The sequence below is a fragment of the Leucopleurus acutus genome, assembly GCF_964270905.1.
Source record: "Leucopleurus acutus genome assembly, chromosome: 16".
In the NCBI taxonomy this organism is placed as follows: Eukaryota; Metazoa; Chordata; class Mammalia; order Artiodactyla; family Delphinidae; genus Leucopleurus; species Leucopleurus acutus.
In genome coordinates this window covers 37,155,222-37,175,725 of record NC_139158.1, presented here as the reverse complement: position 1 = coordinate 37,175,725, position 20,504 = coordinate 37,155,222, and the positions used below count along the sequence as shown (strand labels likewise).

Genomic DNA, 20,504 nt, shown 5'->3' with positions numbered 1-20,504 from the left:
GGGAAGCGACAGTGTCCTGAGCAGAGCTCTACTGTCTATACCGGGGCCATGCGATGATGCCTGGGCAGGTGCAATATGTCCACTCCCGCTGTTTCCCCGGGTGTGAGAGGCTGCCATGTCGCCCAGCTTTTGTGGGAATGTCACAGCCTCCATGGGCTCTGAGGGAGGAGGCCATGAGTGCCCGCGCCTCTCCGCCAGCACCACCGTCTGCAATGAAGAACAGCGTGGTTGCTGTTAGCGCGGCAGCCTTTCCCGAGAGCTGCGCTGGTCTGCATGGCCAGGTGGCGGCTTTCTCTCTGTTGGACCATGCCTCCTGCTCTCCGCAGGCTTTCGACTTCCTCCTGCAGCTGCGGGCCGACTCGCTGCACCGCTTGGGCCTGCCCAGCAAGGACGGGCTTGTGAGGTTCAGCCCCTACTGCGTCTGCGACTACATGTACGGTCCTGGGTCCTGGGGCGGGTGGGGGGTGGGGAGCTCGCTGCCCTCTGCCCTGGGGTGGTCCTGTGTCTGAGGGAAGGTCCCAGAGGCATCCTGAGCACAGCCCTGGGTTGGGGCTTGGGGCCTGCATCCGTCCTTAGCCTTGTGGAGCGGGAGCTCTGGCCTCAGTGCTTCTCCCACTTGCTTCCACAGGGAGCCGGAGAGGGGCTCTGAGAAGAAGGCTGGTGGCCCCCTGTCACCTCCCACTGGGCCCCCTGGCCCGGCACCTGCAGGCCCCGCCGTGCGGCTCGGCTCGCTGCCCTACTCCTTGCTCTTCCGTGTCCTGCTGCAGTGTTTGAAGCAGGTGAGATGGTCAGACCCTCTGGCTGCATTAGGTCAGACCAAGCAGTGACTGGTGCTGCCCGGGGGCCACCGTTCTTCTCCCGCATTGGCAACCTTGGGAGGTTCGCTGCCTGTTTCTTGGTTGTCTGCCTCGAGGCCTCACAGCGGTTCCGTAGCCATGTGTTGAGCGCCTGCTGTGTGTGGTGCATCACCAGAAGCTGGGTGCGGAGCCGAGGAGACGTTCCTTCCTCCAGGTGGTGGTTTTGGTACAAGAGTGAGGTGTATTGACAAATAACTGGATTGTAGGATGGGGTGTGCCTTGGGAGGAGGCACCAACAGGCTGTGCGGGACTGAAGCGGGGGATGCCGTCACATCTGGTTGGGGGCATGGGGAGGGGCAGGTGAGGGCAGTCTTGAAAGAGGGGGAAGATTCCAGCGGCAGGAGTAAGCAAAGCCTGGAAGTAGGGGAGGTAAATTCCCTGTGGCGGGAGGTGGAGGAGCTTGGGCCTGTTCCCCAATGGGGCAACGAGGGAGGAGGGTTGGTCAGCAGTGTGCCGCAGGCAGGGCTGGGCAGCCCGGAATAGGCTGGGGGGCACTCCTGGGGGCCATGGGTGGGGAAGCAGAGCTGGATGGAGAGGCGGTAGCAGGTTCCCCGGGGTTACTGGGGTTTGGCATTAAAGGGGTTTGTCGGAGATTTCCTGTGAGCGTCTCAAGGTCTCCGTGTCACAGTTGGGATCTGGGGAAAGGCTTTTAGGACTCCTGGCCATTGGTATAGTTTATGGGCAGTGGTCACCCCAGTGGAGATTGGGAGGGCTCACCAGGGAAGGTCCGTGCAGGCCACAACCCTGTCCTCGATGCTGTGGTTCTGGGTCAACTTTGGTCCTGTGGCAGGTATGTGGGCTCATGGATCGTTGAGGAATACTTGCTTCTCTTTAAGCTAGTACAGTAGCTTCTTTCCAGATCCATCTTCATTGTGCTCTGGGCGGGCATCGTCAGAGCCCCTTGGGTCCAGTGCCCTTGGTAGGCCGTCCTCGGATCACCGTTGGGAAGGTGGGGAAGATGGAGCCGTTGTGCAGAAGTTCCAGGTCCTGCTGAGAGGAGAGGGGTGGTGCTGCACTGGGCCTCCTGCCCTGCCTGGCGTTTGGAGGCAGCGGCCGCCGTCCAGGGCTTGACTTTTTTCTGAGTAGCGTCTGCTCCCCGAGCTGCAGGGACTGAGGGCCCAGGCTTGTGTGGAGAACAGGAGAGCAGGTCTGAGGCCTCGCTGCTGTCCAGATCAAGCTTCCAACCCTGAGACCCCGTCTTCCCTGTTCCTGCAGGAGACTGACTGGAAGGTGCTGAAGCTGGTGCTCAGCAAGCTGCCCGAGTCTCTGCGCTACAAGGTCCTCATCTTCACCTCCCCGTGTAGTGTTGACCAGCTATCTGCCGCCCTCTGCTCCATGGTGCGCCTTCCGCTTCGGGCCTTTCCTGCGTCGTGCACAGCGGGTCCGCGGCCTATGTGGTGGGTGGGGCCACAGCATAGTTCCTCAGCTCTGAAAGACTGAGGCCTGGGAGGCAAACTTGTTTCCCTCAGAGGCTCGGACCCCGGCTGGAGTTCAGATGGTGCCTCTGGGAGCCTGTCCTCCCATCCCAACTCTCGGGCAGAGGATTGGGGGCCTCAGTGAAGGGCTCGAGTGTGCAGGACTGAGCAGGGTCTTAACTCCTTCCCCTCTCCTCCTCCCTGGGGTCTGTCTCCCTGGCGGATCAGTGGGCAGCCTCCCACTTCTCTGAGAAGGCAGGCTGCTGGCTAGAACAGGAAGTAGGAAGGTCCTCGGGCTTTGACCCCTTCTCCCACTGGGCCTACATTCTCAGGGGCCACCCCGTGCCCCCTGGCCACCCAGCTTGACCCAGCTGCCGGGCAGGGCTTCACATCTGGCCCTTGGCTGTTAGCTTTCAGGTCCCAAGACCCTCGAGCGGCTCCGAAGCACCCCAGAAGGGTTCTCCAGAACTGACCTGCATCTCGCTGTGGTTCCCGTGCTGACAGCGTTAATTTCTTATCATAACTACTTGGACAAAACCAGACAGGTACCAGATGGGAGCGGGTTGGTTGAGCTTTGAAAGCCTGGTCCCCAGGATGCTTGCTTCAGCCAAAGGGGCCCAGCGTTTTCCTCCTAACGGGTGGCTATTGGGCCAGGGCAAGGGCATCTGGCTCTGCTTCCCTATGTGGCCAGTGCACCCCTGCCAGCTGGCCCAGCCTGGAACCGCGGACGTTTGAACTCACTGGTGCTCCTGAGTTGTCTCAGGGAGGAGTGGGCTTAATGAAATGCTTGAATATCCCTCCTCCACACATATGCAGTGCTATTTTCTTTCTAAGGAGCTTTGCCTGGCTTGTCCTTGCTACAGTGTTAGGATAGGTGCTGAGACGCTTGGCGGTGCCGAGCCTGTTTTGAGAGGCATAGCAGCCGGGCAGAGGGCCCCCCTCCGCCTACCTCCAACTCTGTCATGAGGTGCAAAAAGCACACGCAGTAATGCCTGTTTTCTTAATTCTGCACTGCTGGGTGGGAGGCCTGCAATGAGCCATCACCTTTACTTTCTCTTTAAATTCCTGATACTTTTGTTACTCTGCCCTCATCAATCAGGGAACAGAAGTCTTAGGGAGCTCAGGTAGCCCACTCAAGGCCACAGCAAGGCGAGAGGCCTAAACTCAGACTCAGTCCTGTTTGGGTGGTGAGCCCATGCTCTTGATCAAAGTGCTGTTGGAAACTCACACTCGACTTGCCATCCCCCACCTCACTGCCCACCCCAACTCCTGGGGTGAGTGTGAGCTCCAGCTCCTTCTGTGTGGCCTGGCCTGGTTCTCACTGGGGTTCCCCGAGAACCCTCAAGGCCCAAAGTGTTTCTGAGGGGTGGGGCTGGCTGCAGGAAATCACAATCATCCACAGGGCCTTAAGCTACCAGGTGGTTTGCCCGAGGCTGTGGCCTGAGATGGCACTTGTCTCCTGCTGGGCACAGCTGAGCCATCTTCATGGGGGACTCTGTCCAGGGTTGGTGTGGGCCCGGCGGCCTTGCTGTGTTAGGCAGATCCTCCCCTTGCCAAAAGGCCAATCAGTTGGGGATTCCAGAACCAAGGGGGTGATGAGCCTAGCATGTCCTGGCTCCAGGGTGGGCTGGGGACCTGGGACCCCACCTTTGTGGGGGTGTGGGGAGGTGTCAGGAAGACCTTGACCAGACTAGCTTTGCTGTCCCCTTGGCTCAGGTGGGGTCAGCTGCTGGTGGCTCTGCCGCTTAGGTGCCTGAGACCTGGGATAAGGCACTTGGCCTTTCTGAGTCTTGGTCTTCTCCTCTATAGAACATTCTGGAGTGGGAGAGGGGAGACCAGGCCCTGGCTCACCAGAACGGCTCTCTATGGGCAGGGACGGGGCACAGAGGGCCAGCCTGTGGTGGGCCTGGTCTGAGGCATCCGTGTTGTCCCACAGCGGGAGATGGTGTACTGCCTGGAGCAAGGCCTCATCTACCGCTGCGCCAGCCAGTGCGTGGTGGCCCTGGCCATCTGCAGCGTGGAGATGCCTGACATCATCATCAAGGCGCTGCCTGTCCTGGTCGTGAAGCTCACGCACATCTCAGCCACGGCCAGCATGGCCATTCCACTCCTCGAGTTCCTGTCGAGTAAGCATCTGTGGCTTCGCACGTGTGTATCTGGGTGTGTGTGAGTGAGGTGGACCTTGAGTTTGGGGCTGTGCCTTGCCTGAAGTAACTTGTGCTGCCTTCTCAGACCTCACCTTGGCTGCCTGTAGGCACGTTGTGCTCCGTGGGCCACCCTTTGCTGCCTCAGGGCCTTTGTACCTTCTGCCCCTGTGCTTTGAACGCTTTCCTTCTTGGCCTTCGAGTGGCTGGCTTCTTTCCTCCCCTCAGTGTCAGTTTAAATGGCACAGAGCCTCCTGTTGCCTGACCTTGGTCCCTACTCGGCCTGGCTCTTAGAGCCTCCTCTCTGTCCCCCCTCAGCACACACTACAACTTGGAGGGGCTCTACTCACCCCTCAGGTTGTGACGTCCAGGAGCTTGGGGTGCCCCACTCGCCCCTTCCCAGTACCTCATGCATGTCTGGCCCTCAGTCGTGTGGACAACAGGAGCAGGGCAGGGCTTTGTTTCTGTAAAGGGCCACGTGTGATATGCCTTGGCTGCCTGTTCTTTTTGCTTACAACTTTTTGAAAAGGTAGAAACCATTCTTAGCTCACAGGTCATAAAGTGAGGCCACTGGCTCGATTGAGCCTGGGGACCATAGTTTGCCAGCCCTTGGAGTAGAGAGCCGAGGCCCAGGGGCAGGGGAAGGTCCTGTTTGGGTGGGTTGTGACCTTCACTGCTTTGCCGCCTTCTTGGGTCGGAGTAGCTGCACTGGCTTTTTAGACACAGAGCACAGGACTCTAGCAACACCTGCCCTGCTGTGGCCGTGGGCCCATCTTTGCCAGGCCCATCTGGGCTCCCTCACTGGCTGTCTCTTGGTGTTGCAGCTCTGGCCAGGCTACCTCAGCTCTACAGGAACTTTGCAGCAGAGCAGTACGCCAGTGTGTTTGCTATCTCCCTGCCGTATACCAACCCCTCCAAGTAAGTGCTGCCGTGTATCCCTATGAGACCCTACCCCTCCTGGTTGTGGCCCAGGCCAGCTGGAGGCCTCTGCTTGCTGGAGGCCAAGCCTCTCGGAGTAGAAAGCCACATAGGCTCCCTGTGGCCATAGCACCTCTGATCTGCACCCCCAGCTCCTGGCTCATTTCCCTCGGGTGCCACGCTGGACCTCCAGCACTTCTCTTTTCTTCTTGTCGCAGGTTCAATCAGTACATTGTGTGCCTGGCCCATCACGTCATAGCCATGTGGTTCATTAGGTGCCGCCTGCCCTTCCGGAAAGATTTTGTTCCTTATATCACTAAGGTAAGCCAGCGGAGGCCGCGTCCTTTGTTAGGGCCGGGACCTGCTTTGCCGCTGGCTCACCATGGCTGGATCAGGGTGACGGGCAGGGGAGAGAGAGGTGGGGCGCCACTGGGACACAATTCTGCCACCCTTGTCCTGGGCCTGTAGCTCATCCCAGGCTCACAGTGTACCTGGGCTGGCAGATGTGGAGGGAAGAAGCCTGTGGGTGCCTGGAGGGCCAGTACCTTCTGGCCTGTGGCTCAGGTCTGCTCCACTCTGCCAGGGTCTGCGCTCCAACGTTCTCCTGTCTTTTGATGACACCCCCGAAAAGGACAGCTTTAGAGCACGGAGCACCAGTCTCAACGAGAGGCCCAAGAGGTGCGGGGCCTGTGTGGGCGGGCCTGGTGTCAGTGGGGCAGGGCAGGCCCGCAAGCTGTGGCCTGTGGCCGGCATGGTGCGTACAGGCTGGGGCTGAGGGCACGCCCTGCGCAGACCATGCTGGGCTCCAAGGTGCCCTGGGGTTGTGAAGCAGGGCGGGGCCTGAGAAGGCTGCAAACGCCCCACACGTGGCTGGAGAGGCCAGCGCTGCTCCTCAGCAAGCCGGTTGCTGTGGCCTGCGGTGTTGTGGAGCCTGCGTGCTGGGTCGTGGCCAATCCTGCCTGGGTGACGGGCGAGTACAGATTTGCTGAGTTGGAGATTGAGGTGCTAGTTCTAGGGCGTCAGGTTTTGGGACTGACTCCGCTGAATAAGCCCAGGGTTGCATCAGGGCAGCTGACTCCTGAGAAGCCAAACACCTGGCCTGGATGGGAGGATCCAGGGTCCACAGATGCCCAGCCTCGGGCCAGGGTGGCTTGTCCCCCGAGCTCTCGCCCAGCCCATTGCTAATGGGGTCATGCTCTTCTTCATCACAGCCGCTTTCGCCAAATCTGAGAAGAGCCGTGCTAGGCCTTGTGGTTTCGTTTGCATTTCATTTGAACGGCTGCCCCCCTTCCTGTCCCCCACCTTCCTGTCCAAGCTTTTTTGGCTCTCCCTAGGTGGGAATACGGCATTTTCCAGAATGACCACGTCAGTGTGACCTAAGTCAGAAGCTGTTCTCTCAAGGTCCTGGTGGCTGGGGGCTAGGGCCTTGAGCTAAGAACTGACCTCTTTTTGAGCTATGACCTTTGGGGCCTCAGCACCTGGTCCCGAGCGGGTGGGCAGGACGCCTGGTCAGCACAGCCTGGAATCTGCCGTGCGATGCGGTCCACACACATTTAGTTTGCACTAATGTTCTTTGTTTTGGTATCATGCGTGAAACCTTACTTTTTCTGTCATGTTTACAAGATGTATTTTCATGCATTTTTGTTTTCTGTTTCTTCCCCCTGCTAACTGGCCTCTGGCATGGTTTTTTGTTCATCTCACCCGTGGGCTCTCCATCCTGACCCTGTGGCCTGTGACCTTTCCTCCTCATCCCTCCAATGGCTTGTTTTCCCCTCCCGGGAGCTGGGCTCTCTGGGGCTTGGGCCTTCCTTCCTCACCTGGTAGTTTGAGGATAGCCAGACCCCCCAAACAAGGCTTGAATAACTCTCCACCCGTGAAAGAATTCAAGGAGAGCTCTGCAGCCGATGCCTTCCGGTGCCGCAGCATCAGTGTGTCTGAACATGTGGTCCGCAGGTAGTGGGCTTTGTTGGGTGGGGGGCTCAGACCCTGGAGCTTGGCCCGTGAAGTGGCGCTGCCAGGCGGGAGCACCCGGGTGGCGGTGCATGGGGCTGCTTGCATGACCTCATCTCCTGCCCACGCCCTCCCTGGCCAGAGCTGGAGGAGAGCCCAAGTGGCAGCCCTCAGGCCGCAGGGGCCCGTCCTGCCAAGCCCTGCCCTTGGGCCCGGGGAGCCTGGTGGAGAGGGGTGGAAAGGTTGCATTCTGTCACCAAGGCTCGTATGGGTGCGGGCTGGCTGCACAGCATACTCAGAGGCCGGCCTGGGAGCCTAAAGCAGGGTGACCACTGTGAGATAGAGGGTGTCCAGTGGCAGCGCCCACAGGCCTCTCCCTGGTGGTCAGGGGCCTTTGCAAATGAAAGCAGCGCCCATGCAGGTCAGGTGGGGACACACTCTCCAGGGTTCGGCTTTTCTTTCATATTCTCTTCAGTGGACTTTCTTCTTAAGCTTTTTTTCTAGAAAAGGTCTGTTTTCTGTTGTAGCTGAGAGGGAATGGGGGCTTTTGTGCAGGTCAGTGGGCTGGGGGCCAGCCTGCGAGAGGCCGGGCAGGGGAGGCCTGGCCTCTCCAGGGGTGCAGTCCCATCACTTCTCCCTGCTGTGTCCGGGTGCAGGTGTGGGCTCTGGCAGGGGGAGGGTTATTGCTTCATGCCGACAGGCCAGGCTGCACTGTCTCCTCACCTGGAAGCTCCTTCAGGCCTCAGTGTCCCACAGCTCGGAGACCCACCCGCTTGCTGACGCCTGACTGGGGCTCCAGCCTCAGGCTGGCTTCCACCAAGTGGGGTTTGACTTGGTGGGGAGCTGGGGTTGGGGAGTGGTCAGTGAGGCTCTCCTTTTAGCTCTTTTCCAACAAATTCTTTATCATGAGCAAAACTCGGCAAAGGGAGTATGAAATTTGTATCAGAGTGAAACCTGCACAAGCCCCTCCTCCTGGTCACTGGGGCAGGGCCGGGGCGGCCCAAGTGTGTGGGTGAAGAGCCTCACACAAAGCCCAGACCCTTCCTGTCCTCCATGGGAGGTGGCCCTGTGGGCAGAATGCAATCTTTGTCTGTGTGTCCTGTGGTCTCCGTGTCTCTGCATGACTACACTGTTCTGCCACAAAGCCATCACCTGACTCTTCTGCGCTTCGGTGAGGGGACAGCCTGTCTCTCCCCATCTCCTAAGCCTCTGCTCCGATGAGCGGGCCTGGGTCTCTCCCATGAGCCCCTGTCTGCCCACCCCCTGGGATGATGTGTCCACTCGGTTTGCCAAGCTGTGGCTCGACTGGCCACACGCCCTGGCGGGTCTTTCTGAGTGCAGCCCTCTCAGCACCTGCATGCCTTGAGCTTTGGCCCCGGTGGTAGATGGCTCAGCCCTCACCTGGCACCCTGACCTCGCTGTGACTCCTCCCTCCAGCAGGATCCAGACATCTCTCACGAGCGCCAGCTTGGGGTCTGCAGATGAGAACTCAATGGCCCAGGCTGACGACAACTTGAAAACTCTCCACCTGGAGCTCACAGAGACGTGTCTGGACATGATGGCCAGATACGTGTTCTCCAACTTCACGGCGGTCCCCAAGCGGTGCGAGTCGGGCTCCAGGACTGGGGCAGGGCAGGAGGGCAGGGCTTAGCTTTTCTTCTATGACTGCACTTGGTCAAAGGGGCAGCAGGAGTGGCACGTGGGACTTCTTCCTGCGGGTGAGGTATTGACCAACATTCCTATGCTTTCAGGTCCCCCGTGGGAGAGTTCCTCCTGGCAGGTGGCAGGACGAAAACCTGGCTGGTTGGGAACAAGCTTGTCACCGTGACGACGAGCGTGGGGACTGGGACCCGGTCTCTGCTGGGCCTGGACTCAGGAGAGCTGCAGGGGGGCCCAGAGTTGAGGTGACCACCTTTCTGCCCCTGCCTGCCTGACCTTGATGGTGGCTGTTCTGGGCCCAGGCCTGCATGAGACAGTGTCGTGCTGGCCTGGAGCCCCTGGAATACCTTGGTTACGCTCTGTGGTGACCCTTCTGTCCTCAGCTCTGACCCCAGTGTGCACGTGAGACAGACAAAGGAGGCACCAGCCAAGCTGGAGTCCCAGGCTGGGCAACAGGTGTGCCGTGGAGCCCGGGACCGGGTCCGCTCCATGTCTGGTGAGCCTCTGCCCACCCTGCCTCCCTCCTGGGTGCCTCTGCGAGTCCTTGTGCTCAGGAAGGTCCTGGGAGCTGAGGATCAAGGTGGCTGGCTTTATTTAGGCCTGCTCCAATTTTTGAATAACTAGAGTGCTGTCTGTGAGCCCTTGTCATGGGGTTGGGGTGTGGGGGGACATGACCTTCTGTGCAGCTGTGGCACGAGGCCTACTTGCCGCTGGGGGCCTGTTCTCGTGGTCAGTGTTTCTTATGAGCCCTCAGCAGTCCTGGCCCTCAGCCCAGCTCACCCCTTGAGCTTTTTACTCTACTGTAGCTGAAATGAGCCATGGTCTGACTATGGGACAGGTGATGGGGGCCCTTCCTGCTGCCCTGGGTCCGCCAAGGCCGACACTGACACTGGAAGAGGGCCATGCCTGGGGATGGCTGAGCTGCCTCTGGGCACTAGTTCAGGGCTTGGCCAGCCCAGGCCCCAGGTGGAGCAGCCAGGCCTTGCCAGTGGCTTTTCCACTGGGTGGTGGTGGTCACCAGCCCTCCTGCTCTCCTCCTCAGGGGGCCATGGCCTTCGAGTTGGTGCCTTGGATGCTCCAGCCTCCCACTTTCCTGGCAGCCCCGCTTCCCCGGGCTCACAGACTGCTCCAGCCAGCAAGCCCGAGAAAGCCTCAGCCAGCACCCAGCTACCGGCACAGAAGGAGAAGACAAACCTGGCGGCTTACGTCCCCCTGCTGACCCAGGGCTGGGCAGAGATCTTGGTCCGGAGACCCACAGGTACCCCAGGGGTGGACCTGCGCTCAGCTGTCCTGGGCCGCTGTCAACCCGTAGTGTGGGACAGTTACATAAAGACTCTGGACACACAGAAGCCAGTGGCAGGCAGACTGGGCCACGGGAGCAATTTGGAGGTGACTTTTGAGCCGAGTCCCCAGAGAGGAACAGTGAGGGGAGGTCCCATGGCTAAGTGAGGAGAAGGTCTGTCCTGGTCTGCTCAGGCTGCCATAACGAAGCACCACAGACTGGACAGCTTAAACAACAGAATTTATTTCCTCCCAGCCCTGGAGCCTGGAAGTGCAAGGTTAGGTTGTCGGCAAGGCTTGTTTCTCCTATGGCCTCTCTCCTTGGCTTTTAGATGTCCGTCTCCTCACTGCATCCTCACGCGGTTGTCCCTCTGTGTCTTAATCTTGTTTTAAGGATATCAGTCAGAATGGATTAGGGTCCATCTGTGCGCTCTTATTTTACCTTAATCACCGCTTTAAAGAGCCTGTTTCCAAATGCAGTCGTTTTCTGAGGTCCCAGAGGTTAGGGCTCCAACACGTGAATTTGGGGGGACACAACTCAGTCCACGACAGGGCCATTTCAGCCAAGGCCCAGAGCCTGGGAGGAATCTCAGCTGCAGTGTGGGGCCAGTGGTGACCGAGTGGTGAGGAGAGGGATGGGGTGCTGGCCCCATGGAGGCCTTGCGTGCTGGGCTGTGGGGCCATGGGGGTCGGGGCAGGGAGAGGCTCCTCGTGTGTGTTAGCCCAGTCCTCCCGGTTCCTGTGAGGGAATGGCCGTGGGGGAGGCAGGAAACCAGGTGGGCTGGGAGGAGGTGGACTGAGGTCAGATGAGATGCTGGGATGTGAGGCTGCTCAGTGAGGAAGGTCAAGTCCAAGCGTGGTCCTCTGGGCCTGGAGGGGAGAGTGGACAGAGCCCAGAAGCCTCTCTGAGCCCCACCCAGAACCCCCCTTTGGGGAGGAGTCTGCTGCGCTGAGTTGCCTTGGCTGCTCGCCCTCTGGCCCTGAGCCTGGCTGAGCCTGTCCTGAGTGTGGGAACTGCCCTGGGGCAGCAGGTGCTGTGAGCTAAGGGCCCCTCGTGCTTGTCACTGAGGCTAGTGACCACTGGTGGCTGCCCTGACCTCAGGGCCGGGGCAAGGGGACTGGGGGTGGGAGCGTCAGGGCAAGGCCAGGGGCGTGCCTTGCCTGGTCCCCCCACCATTACTCCCTGGTGGAGCACGAGTCATGTTCCCTAAAGGCCAGCGTGGCTGGGGCTGCCTGGGGAGGTCCGGGAGGGGATGGCTGTTCGGATGCGCTGGGCCCGAGCCCTGAGCCCTGTGGGGTGCTGGCTGCCCCTCTGCAGGGAACACCAGCTGGCTGATGAGCCTGGAGAACCCACTCAGTCCCTTCTCCTCGGACATCAACAACACGCCCCTGCAGGAGCTGTCCAATGCCCTAATGGCCGCCGAGCGCTTCAAGGAGCGTCGCGACACGGCCCTCTACAAGTCGCTGTCGGTGCCGGCGGCCGGCTCAGCCAAGCCCCCCCCACCCCCACGCTCTAACACAGGTGAGCGCTGGCCTCTCGCCCACCTGGTGTGCCCTGTCTGATGGCAGATGCGCCTGGGGTGGGGTCCTGAGCCTTGGTGCTGCCAGCCTCAGGCATTGGGAGAAGGCTGGCCGTGGGGGGATGCCCATCTCCAGAGACTGGGGACTGCTCCTGCAGGGGCGACCTTCTTCTTTGGAGGCGCGGTACCATGAATCGGTGGGCTCAAGGCCCTGCTCAGCTGGCCCTACTCATGGGGTGGACACGGGCAGGGCCAAGCGAGGCCTTGGTTCTGCACCTCCTCTGGGTGCCTGGTGCCAAGGGTTCCAGGAGGCTGCCACACTTCTGCTTGGGTTTGGGTTTGGGTTTGGGTTTGGGTTTGGATGCGCCGAGCATACCTGAGCCTGCCTGCACCTGCCTGCGCTCTCATGGCCCTGCCCAGCTGGGCCCATGCTGTCCTTCAACCCCCGGCCTTCCCTGTGGCCAGATGACACTTAGAGGCTGAGGACCTCTACTCACGAGAAGGAGGGATGCACTCCCGCCAGATGTTCCGCTCAAGCAGCTTGGAGAGCTGGGACCCGTGTGTGCCACACCCGCCCCTCCAGCCGATCGCTGGCCCTCCCCTCTCTCTCTCCAGGCTCTGGGTCTGTGCAGGACTAGTGGTGCCTGTGCTCTCTGCTCGACCTGTGCGTAGTCTCTCCTTCTGCTGACTGGCCGCTCACGGTTTCCCTTGCAGTGGCCTCTTTCTCCTCCCTGTACCAGTCCAGTTGCCAAGGAAAGCTGCATAGGAGCATTTCCTGGGCAGGTATTCGTGCGTCTCTTTAAGGAAAGCGGTGTTTGCTGCAGAGCACCACTCTGCCCCCTAGATGCTGACTCATCGTCCCTCATCCGCTCACCCCTCCATGATGGCACCTCAGCCTCTCGTTGCCCTCTGGGTGCAGGGCCCTGACTCTCACGAGGACATTGGTGCCGAATGCGTTTGCTTTGCCAGCGGGAACCCCCACTGTCTCGCGCTTTCATGGCTGAGCTCTGTTCCTGAGCCAGACAGGCCCTCCTAGCCCCTTCAGGCCTGAGGAGGTGACCTCGGGCAACTGAACCCCAGAGGCCGACGGAGGATAGCTCTTGGGGTACGAGCCTGGCTCTGGGCCTCGGCCGAGCTGCCCCTGCCCTGGCCTCTGGTGCTCTGACTGGCTTTGTGAACCCACAAATTGGGACGTGTCTACCTTTCACAGTAGGCTGGCCGAGGGCCTTGCAGACCGGCTTCTGGCCCGTGGCTCCCAGGCCCCGGCAGGGAGGGTGTGGCCTGCTCGGGGCTCCAGCCGCCCGGGCCCTACTGCATGGGCAGGAGCCAGCTAGGAGCGTGCAGTGGCAGAGGGGCTCTTATGGGCAGCTAATGGACTGCGCGTGTGCGGGGCTGCGTGTGGGCGGCGCTAACCCGGTTGCTTCTTCTCACCCCCCTCGCCCTGGTGCTGGCACAGGAAACGCGGCCTGGGGGCGTCATGCTCTCTCCTAAGTGCGCCCGGCTCGGAGTCGGCCTGGACTCGGAAGGCGAGCCTCCGCTCTCCAGAATGGCTCCCGAGCCTGTGTTCCCACACAGGGACTTTCCCGCTGCAGTCTTTCGACCGGGGCCAAGCAGGGAGGAGCTCTGGCTTCTCCCCAGTTCCTGAGGGCTGGTGTAGGCATGCCCTCCTCCTGAGCCGAGGCCCCGTCTCAGGCGGGGCGGGGGGTGGGGGGCTTCCTCATGGGAGTCCGGCCTGCCCTTGCCCACCTGCCTTGCTGAAGGAGCAGAGGTGGCTTCTGTGGACACTGGGGTGGATGGGTGGGGACTAGAGGAGGCAGATGTCCTCTCATCCTGACCCCTGGGAGCCCATGTAGGAGACACCCTGTGTCAGGGCTCATACCCAGGGTGCTCAAGAGTGCCCTCCTCCAGCTGGCTCGATGGGAGGGGGTGGCCCTGCTGGGGGGCCACTGTGCCCTCTCGTGGGGGAAAAGCTGGTACCCCTGAGGCCACGTGAGCTCCTGGCGGCCGGGCTGGCACCCAGCAGCACCGTGTGTGTCTTTCCAGACTCTGCAGTAGTTCTGGAGGAGGGAAGTCCAGGCGAGGCTAGTTTGCCAGTGGAGCCCCCCGAACTGGAAGACTTTGAGGCAACCCTAGGCACAGACGGGCGCTATCGGCACGCTGAAGCTTTCAGCAGGGTGAGTGCAGCTGGGGACCAGAGCCAGCCTGAGGGTCCCTGTTGGTGCTGCCATCTGGACCTCCATGGCCAGGCAGGCCTCTAGACCTCAAGCCCAGCTATGGGGTTGGGGGGGGGCCGGGTGGGAGGCGGGGGCTGAGGCAGGGGCTGAGTCGGGGGTGGGGGCAGGTGTGGGACCTCCACCTTAAGCTTTGTGGCACATCACTGATTTGCTCTGAACTCTAGAAAGTTTTTCCACTGTTCCACCCACCCCATCCCCTTGCCTTTTCTTATCTAAAAAAACGGCTAGATGTTCTACCAAGTCCCTGCTGTAAGACAGTGTGGGGTTTTCCAGTGGTCTACCCAGGGATATAGTTTCTCATTGCTGGTATCCTTTCGTCTGCGAGGCTCTTGTCTCCTCTGCTGAGCGTGGGGCACAGGGAGGTGCTTTCAGGGGATGGGGGGACCATCAGTTCGGTGCTGGGCAGCTCCATGGCCCTGGGCTGGAGGATGGGTGGGGCCTTGTTGCCTCCAGGTGGGGTCAGTGGTGCCTCTTTTTTTTTTTTTTTAGTATATTGAATTTTCATTGTTGTTGGTTTTTTTAAAATTTATTTTTGGCTGTGTTGGGTCTTCGTTGCTGTGCATGGGTTTTTCTCTAGTTGCAGCGAGCGGGGGCTACTCTTGGTTGAGGTGCGCAGGCTTCTCGATATGGTAGCTTCTCTTGCTGTGGAGCACAGGCTCTAGGCGCGTGGGCTTCAGTAGTTGTGGCTCGCGGGCTCTAGAGCACAGGCTTAGTAGCTGTGGCGCACAGGTTTAGTTGCTTCGTGGCATGTGGGATCTTCCCAGACCAGGGCTCGAACCTGTGTCCCCTGCATTAGCAGGAGGATTCTTAGCCACTGCGCCACTAGGGAAGTCCCCTCAGTGGTGCCTCTTGATGAAGATATTCTTTGGATATACTCTTTGCAGTCATCTTCGACCTCCAGCCAGGAGGAGAAGTCATTCCACGCCGAGGAGTTGGCTGCTGGGGGGATCCCCATCGAGCGGGCCATCTCCTCTGAGGGCTCCCGGCCCTCTGTGGAGCTCGCCTTCCAGCCCTCGCAGCCCCTGAGCAAGTCAAGCTCATCGCCTGAACTACAGACGCTGCAGGACATCCTTGGGGACCCTGGGGACAAGGCTGATGTCGGCCGGCTGAGCCCTGAGGCCAAGGCCCGGTCACAGTCAGGGATCCTGGACAGGGAAGGTGCTGCCTGGTCAGCCCCAGGCGAAGAGAGCCAGGGCCAGGGTCCCACCCAGCCTGAGGGTCCCTTGCCTTCCAGCTGTCCCCGCTCCCCCAGTGGGCTGCGGCCTCGAGGCTACACTATCTCTGATTCGGCCCCGTCACGCAGGGGCAAGAGGGTGGAGAGGGACGCCTTCAAGAGCAGAGCTGGGACCTCCAATACCGAGAAGGTGCCGGGTATCAACCCTAGGTGAGCCTCGCCCTCCTGGTGGGAGTGCCCGGATGTTCCCAGTGGGGACGTGGTGCCTGAGGGGCCCAGGACAGAGCAGGCTGGGGTACAGGTCTGCACATCCTCTGCCCCATGGCTGCTCGGAGCCACAGGAGAGAGTAGCTCCTTGGGTGATGAGGCTCAGGCCCTGCTGCTCTCCACATGGGCTGTGACCGTATTGGCTGAGACCCTGGACCTGGGCTTGTAGCTCCAAGCCCAGCCCCTATCATCTCTCTTCCCCTGCAGCTTTGTGTTCCTGCAGCTCTACCACTCACCTTTCTTCGGTGATGAGTCCAACAAGCCAATCCTTTTACCCAATGAGGTAGGCGGGCCCTCTCTCCCCTTAGGGTCCCCCTGGAGCCTGGCTGGGGGTGCACGGTGGGATGATGCCCCAGGGCTGGGCAGTAGGGGCTATAGCCCAGGCTCGTGGAGGGCTACGGCCTCAGGTCCCCACGGCAGCCTGCGGTAACCTGCCTGCGTGAGGAGAGGCCTCTCCTGGACAGGCATTGGGCTGGGGCTTGCTGGGCAGGGCTGGTGGTAGGGGACAGCCTCTGCCCTGGGCTCAGGCAGGGCTCTGTGGCTACAGTCTTTTGAGCGGTCAGTGCAGCTCCTTGACCAGATCCCATCGTATGACACACACAAGATCGCCGTCCTGTACGTGGGAGAAGGCCAGGTGAGGCTGCCAGGCTGGCAGGGGCCAGCCTGCATGCTGGGCAGAGCTGGGCGTCCACCCCACCGGGGCGGGGGGGTCTGGGCCCTTGTCCTCCGCAGAGCTTGGTCACTGCAGGGCCGCTGGAGTGTCGGGTGCCCATTGAGCTCCGTGCCAGGGATCCAGGAGTGAGAGTGACAGGTAGTGTGTGAGCACGTGGTGCACGGAGTGGCGAGGACTGAGGAGGAGGAGGAGGTGGCGGGTCCAGGGAGCCTGCGCAGGTGTGAGCGACACGCTTTTCATGTCGCTGATCCGAGGGAGGTGACATGGAGTGCAGACGTGGAAGAAGTGAGGGAGGCGAGCGCACATGCAGGTGGGGGCGGCATAGTGCGCTCCTGGGCCAGCGCAGAGGGGAGGGGTGCCGGGCGGGGTGGGGGCGGTGGGGGTGGGAAGTAGTGGGGCTGTGGTAGGAACTCAGCACCCAGTGAGATGGGAGGGCCTCAGGTGGTTCCAAGCGAAGGGTTCAAGTTGACTCGACCTGAGTCTCAAAAGCACCCTCCGGCTGAGGCTGAGAACTGGCAGAGGTGCGGCAGTGGGTGGAGTGAGAGGCAGGTTGGAGGAGCAGGGACAGAGGGGTGCCGAGGGCTCTGGGTGTGTTCTGAAGCTGAGCTGGCCCAGTTTAGTGACAGGCTAGTTATGAGAGAGTGGGGGAGCGGGGTGACACACCTGGGCAACGACGGGAATGAAGCTGCCTCACCCTGAATGAAGCTTCCTCGCCAAGTCGGGTCGATGGCAGAAGTGGGGCTGTCTGCCCAGCCACACCAGTCACCCCTCCTCTGGGTCCCCAGCAGCAACAAGCCCTTGGGGTCCTGAGAGCCAGGGAGGGGCAGCATGTGGCTGGGGGGTGGCCTGGGAGCAGGTGCCACCGTGCCCCGCTTGTCTCCCTGCAGAGCAACAGTGAGCTCGCCATCCTGTCCAATGAGCATGGCTCCTACAGGTACACAGAATTCCTGACGGGGCTGGGCAAGCTCATCGAGCTCAAGGACTGCCAGCCGGACAAGGTGTACCTGGGCGGCCTGGACGTGTGCGGCGAGGACGGCCAGTTCACCTACTGCTGGCATGACGACATCATGCAAGGTGTGTGCCCTCCCCCGCCCGCTCCTCCCAGCTCCTGCAGGCCCTCTGGAGCCTCCGGAGAAACCTAGCCCTCCTCTCAGGGGCACTGAGGGCTGCACCCACTGCCACGTGTCCTGGCCCCCAGCCTCAGCCTGAGGAGCCCTCACTGGCACCCTGCCTGGGTTGGCGCCACCCCGCTCAGCTCCGCCCCGCCCTGCAGCCGTCTTCCACATCGCCACCCTGATGCCCACCAAGGACGTGGACAAGCATCGCTGTGACAAGAAGCGCCACCTGGGCAATGACTTCGTGTCCATTGTCTACAATGACTCTGGCGAGGACTTCAAGCTCGGCACCATCAAAGTGAGCAAGGGGCCCAAAGGGCAGGTGGGCGTGGATCTGGGCCCCAGGCTGGAAGCCGGATGTCTCTGGGGAAGTGCCCCCTGTTCTGTGTTGAGCAGAGATAGCGAGCTTCGCTGGGTCAGCGTTGATGACATCACGACCCGCTTGTGTAACCCCCTGAGGTGGCGGGCCCCCACCTGGGCCATGTCCTCTTCTGTGATGAGGACAATACCCGTTGGTTTCCTCTTGGAGCCGTGCACTGCTGTGGGTTTTGTGCGACTGTGCTTGGCGGGTGCACGGCAGGTGGTGGGTACGCAGCGTTTGCTTGTAACAACCCTGAGGCCTGTCCCCCAGTCCGTCCCTCATGTCGTCGCTCAGCGGTTGGGCTGGGCCTGGTATCACCCGCTTTCCTAGAGGAAGTCGCTGGGGCTCGAGGTCCCATGGGGAGGAGGCGGGCTCAGTGCAGGTGGCTTGTCACAGGGTGGCCATGTGTGGATGAGCTGCAAGGCCGAGTGGGCAGGTGCCTGGCGCAGCCCAGGGTCTGAGGTGCCAGTGCTCAGGGGCGTTGGGATTTATTCTGAGTGCATTGAGCAGCCTTGGAGGAGGTCACTGAACACAGACTCCCTGAGGTTTGGGGCAGAGACTCTGGTAGAGGCAGGAGTGTCTGGGGAGGCCGAAGTGGGCCTCCTGCATTGTAGAGCTGTTGGGGGGGGGTGCGGGGGACACACACACACCCCTCAGAGGGGCCTGAGGTGTGGATGCTCCGTGTGCCATCCTGGGCGGCCCAGGAGCTCCACATGCTACTCTCAACCAACAGTGAGGCAGGTGTCTCCTGGGCAGCACAGAAGCCCTGGGCAGTGTGGAGGGATTGGGAGCTGTGTGACCGTCTGGCTTATGCAGGCTGTACGTGAGGCAGTAGAGGGGTGACAGGGTGGTGGCCCCCAGGCCAGGTGAGAAGTAAGTGTGGGTGTGCAGGTGGCGGCTACATGTGCTGAGTTAGCGAGCATCTAACCAACGAGCCAGCTGCCCTCCTGGGCTAAGTGTGGGGTGGCAGAAAGTGGCCCTTGGTGCTGGGGTGACCCCTGCTCTTGTCCGGGCAGGGCCAGTTCAACTTTGTCCACGTGATCATCACTCCCCTGGATTATGAGTGCAACCTGGTGTCGCTGCAGTGCAGGAAAGGTGAGGCGCGGGGCCAGGTGGGGAGGCACCCGGGGCTCTGAGCCCCACATGAGTGCTGTGTCTCCCCAGACATGGAGGGCCTCGTGGACACCAGCGTGGCCAAGATCGTGTCCGACCGAAACCTGCCCTTCGTGGCCCGTCAGATGGCCCTGCACGCAAATGTGAGCAGTGGTGGCCCCCGGGAGGTGGGTGGGACAGGCCCACAGGTGCCACCTGTGCAGGGCTCACTGTTCTGCCCTCCCTGCCCCAGATGGCCTCGCAGGTGCACCACAGCCGCTCCAACCCCACCGACACCTATCCCTCCAAGTGGATTGCCAGGCTCCGCCACATCAAGCGGCTCCGCCACCGGGTAGGGAGGTTGGGCCATGGGCATGCTGGGCATTGGGGGTGGGGGCGCTCCCTCAGAGACGTGATGGCTGACTGGGGGTGCTGGTATCCAGCCTGGGGAGCATGTGTCGCCCCTTCTGGACTTGCTGCTGAAGCTCCCTCTCCCTCAGATCCGTGAGGAAGCCCACTACTCAAACGCCAGCCTGCCCCTGATGCAGACTCACCCTCCTGGCCACGCCAAGGCCCCCACGCAGGCCCCAGCTGAGTCCACGCCCACCTACGAGACAGGCCAGCGGAAGCGCCTCGTCTCCTCCGTGGATGACTTCACTGAGTTTGTGTGAGGCTGCACGGGGGCTGGTGCCTGGTCCTGTTGGGGCTTCTCTGAGATGCTGAGCACGTGCCTGGGCCCCCCCAGCTGTCACCTGAGCAGCCGTGCTGCCGGACTCTCCCTGCCCCCATGAGGCACACTGGGTGGTATTTATTTGTGCAAATAAAGTGCTGGTGTGGCCCAGGCCTGTGTGCGTGGACACGGACACCGGAGTGGACACGGACACTGGAACGGTCAGTCAACTCATTTATTTGACTTCGTCTGTTGGGTGGGGTGGGATCAAGGCTGTAGCTTTGGCCATGCCCACTGGAGTGGGGAGGGGGCCTGTCAGGCTGCTGTTGGGGCCTTACCCTCAGGAAAGCCTCACATGTGCACTGTCATGCTCACCTCCCCTGGCCCGGGAGCCAGCCCCCGGGGAGAGATCTTTCCCCTTACCCACCCTAGGGCCCCGTGCCATGCACTGGTGCTGCCCCTCACCCAGACCCACCAGCAGGCCTGGGCAGGGGAGGAGAATAAGGCCATGGTGGTGACAAGAAGGGCCCGGGGTGGTTGCACCCCTCCAACCGTCCTCTCTGCCCAGCACCTGCCCAAGGCCAGACTTGGAGCCAAGAAGTGGCTGTTGCTTCCCTAGCCGTGTGGGCAGGTGTCTGGGGAGGGAGGCCAGCTCTGCAGTCCCAGCTCCCCCTTAAGGTGGGTGACAGTGGGCACAGGCTGTTTCAGCCACCAGGCCCCTTGGCCCTATTGAAAAATAAAAGCGACGTACAAAAATATATACATTTTAACCCCACATAAATTACTGACAGACAATAGACACACAGCGGCAGCTGGAGGTGAATGCACTCAGCAGGGGGACAGAGGAGGTAATAATTTAGAGAGGAGGATGACAGGAGGTGCAGGTTCCATCCCCCATAGCCTGGATCCTTAGCAAGGGGGAGATGTCTGCCCAGGAGGTGGGGCCGGGCACAGCCCGCTGTACCTGAGGACTTGGGAAATAAATTAGCATCTCAGAGGCCGGGCACTCAGTCCAATACTGTTGTGTCCTCCCACAGGGAACTGGGGAGGGGACCCTGGGTCCTAGCTGGCCACGCGGCCTCTTTAAAGTGCTGAAGCCCACAGAGAGACACAAGTGCTGCCTGCTCTCTGGGGGACCTGCGTGCAGCTGTTCTGCCTGGCCTGAAACCTCGAG

At 61.1% G+C, this 20,504-nt stretch overlaps 1 protein-coding gene across 1 annotated transcript in view; it reads left to right on the top strand.

Moving 5' to 3' along the window:
* TSC2 (TSC complex subunit 2) overlaps positions 1-19,541 on the top strand; it is a 37,185-nt gene extending 17,644 nt beyond the window's left edge. The window contains exons 18-41 of the mRNA XM_082856348.1: positions 327-433; positions 629-779; positions 2,073-2,195; positions 2,683-2,817; positions 4,209-4,398; positions 5,241-5,334; positions 5,553-5,655; positions 5,918-6,012; positions 7,159-7,287; positions 8,725-8,886; positions 9,036-9,188; positions 9,327-9,439; positions 9,986-10,201; positions 11,543-11,746; positions 13,788-13,918; positions 14,863-15,362; positions 15,627-15,702; positions 15,967-16,053; positions 16,980-17,166; positions 17,366-17,505; positions 18,585-18,663; positions 18,733-18,824; positions 18,914-19,012; positions 19,161-19,541. Coding sequence (XP_082712474.1) covers positions 327-433; positions 629-779; positions 2,073-2,195; positions 2,683-2,817; positions 4,209-4,398; positions 5,241-5,334; positions 5,553-5,655; positions 5,918-6,012; positions 7,159-7,287; positions 8,725-8,886; positions 9,036-9,188; positions 9,327-9,439; positions 9,986-10,201; positions 11,543-11,746; positions 13,788-13,918; positions 14,863-15,362; positions 15,627-15,702; positions 15,967-16,053; positions 16,980-17,166; positions 17,366-17,505; positions 18,585-18,663; positions 18,733-18,824; positions 18,914-19,012; positions 19,161-19,331 — 3,537 coding nt within the window. The 3' untranslated portion in view covers positions 19,332-19,541. The remainder of the gene's footprint in view (positions 1-326; positions 434-628; positions 780-2,072; positions 2,196-2,682; positions 2,818-4,208; positions 4,399-5,240; positions 5,335-5,552; positions 5,656-5,917; positions 6,013-7,158; positions 7,288-8,724; positions 8,887-9,035; positions 9,189-9,326; positions 9,440-9,985; positions 10,202-11,542; positions 11,747-13,787; positions 13,919-14,862; positions 15,363-15,626; positions 15,703-15,966; positions 16,054-16,979; positions 17,167-17,365; positions 17,506-18,584; positions 18,664-18,732; positions 18,825-18,913; positions 19,013-19,160) is intronic.
* The last annotated feature ends 963 nt before the right edge of the window (positions 19,542-20,504 follow it).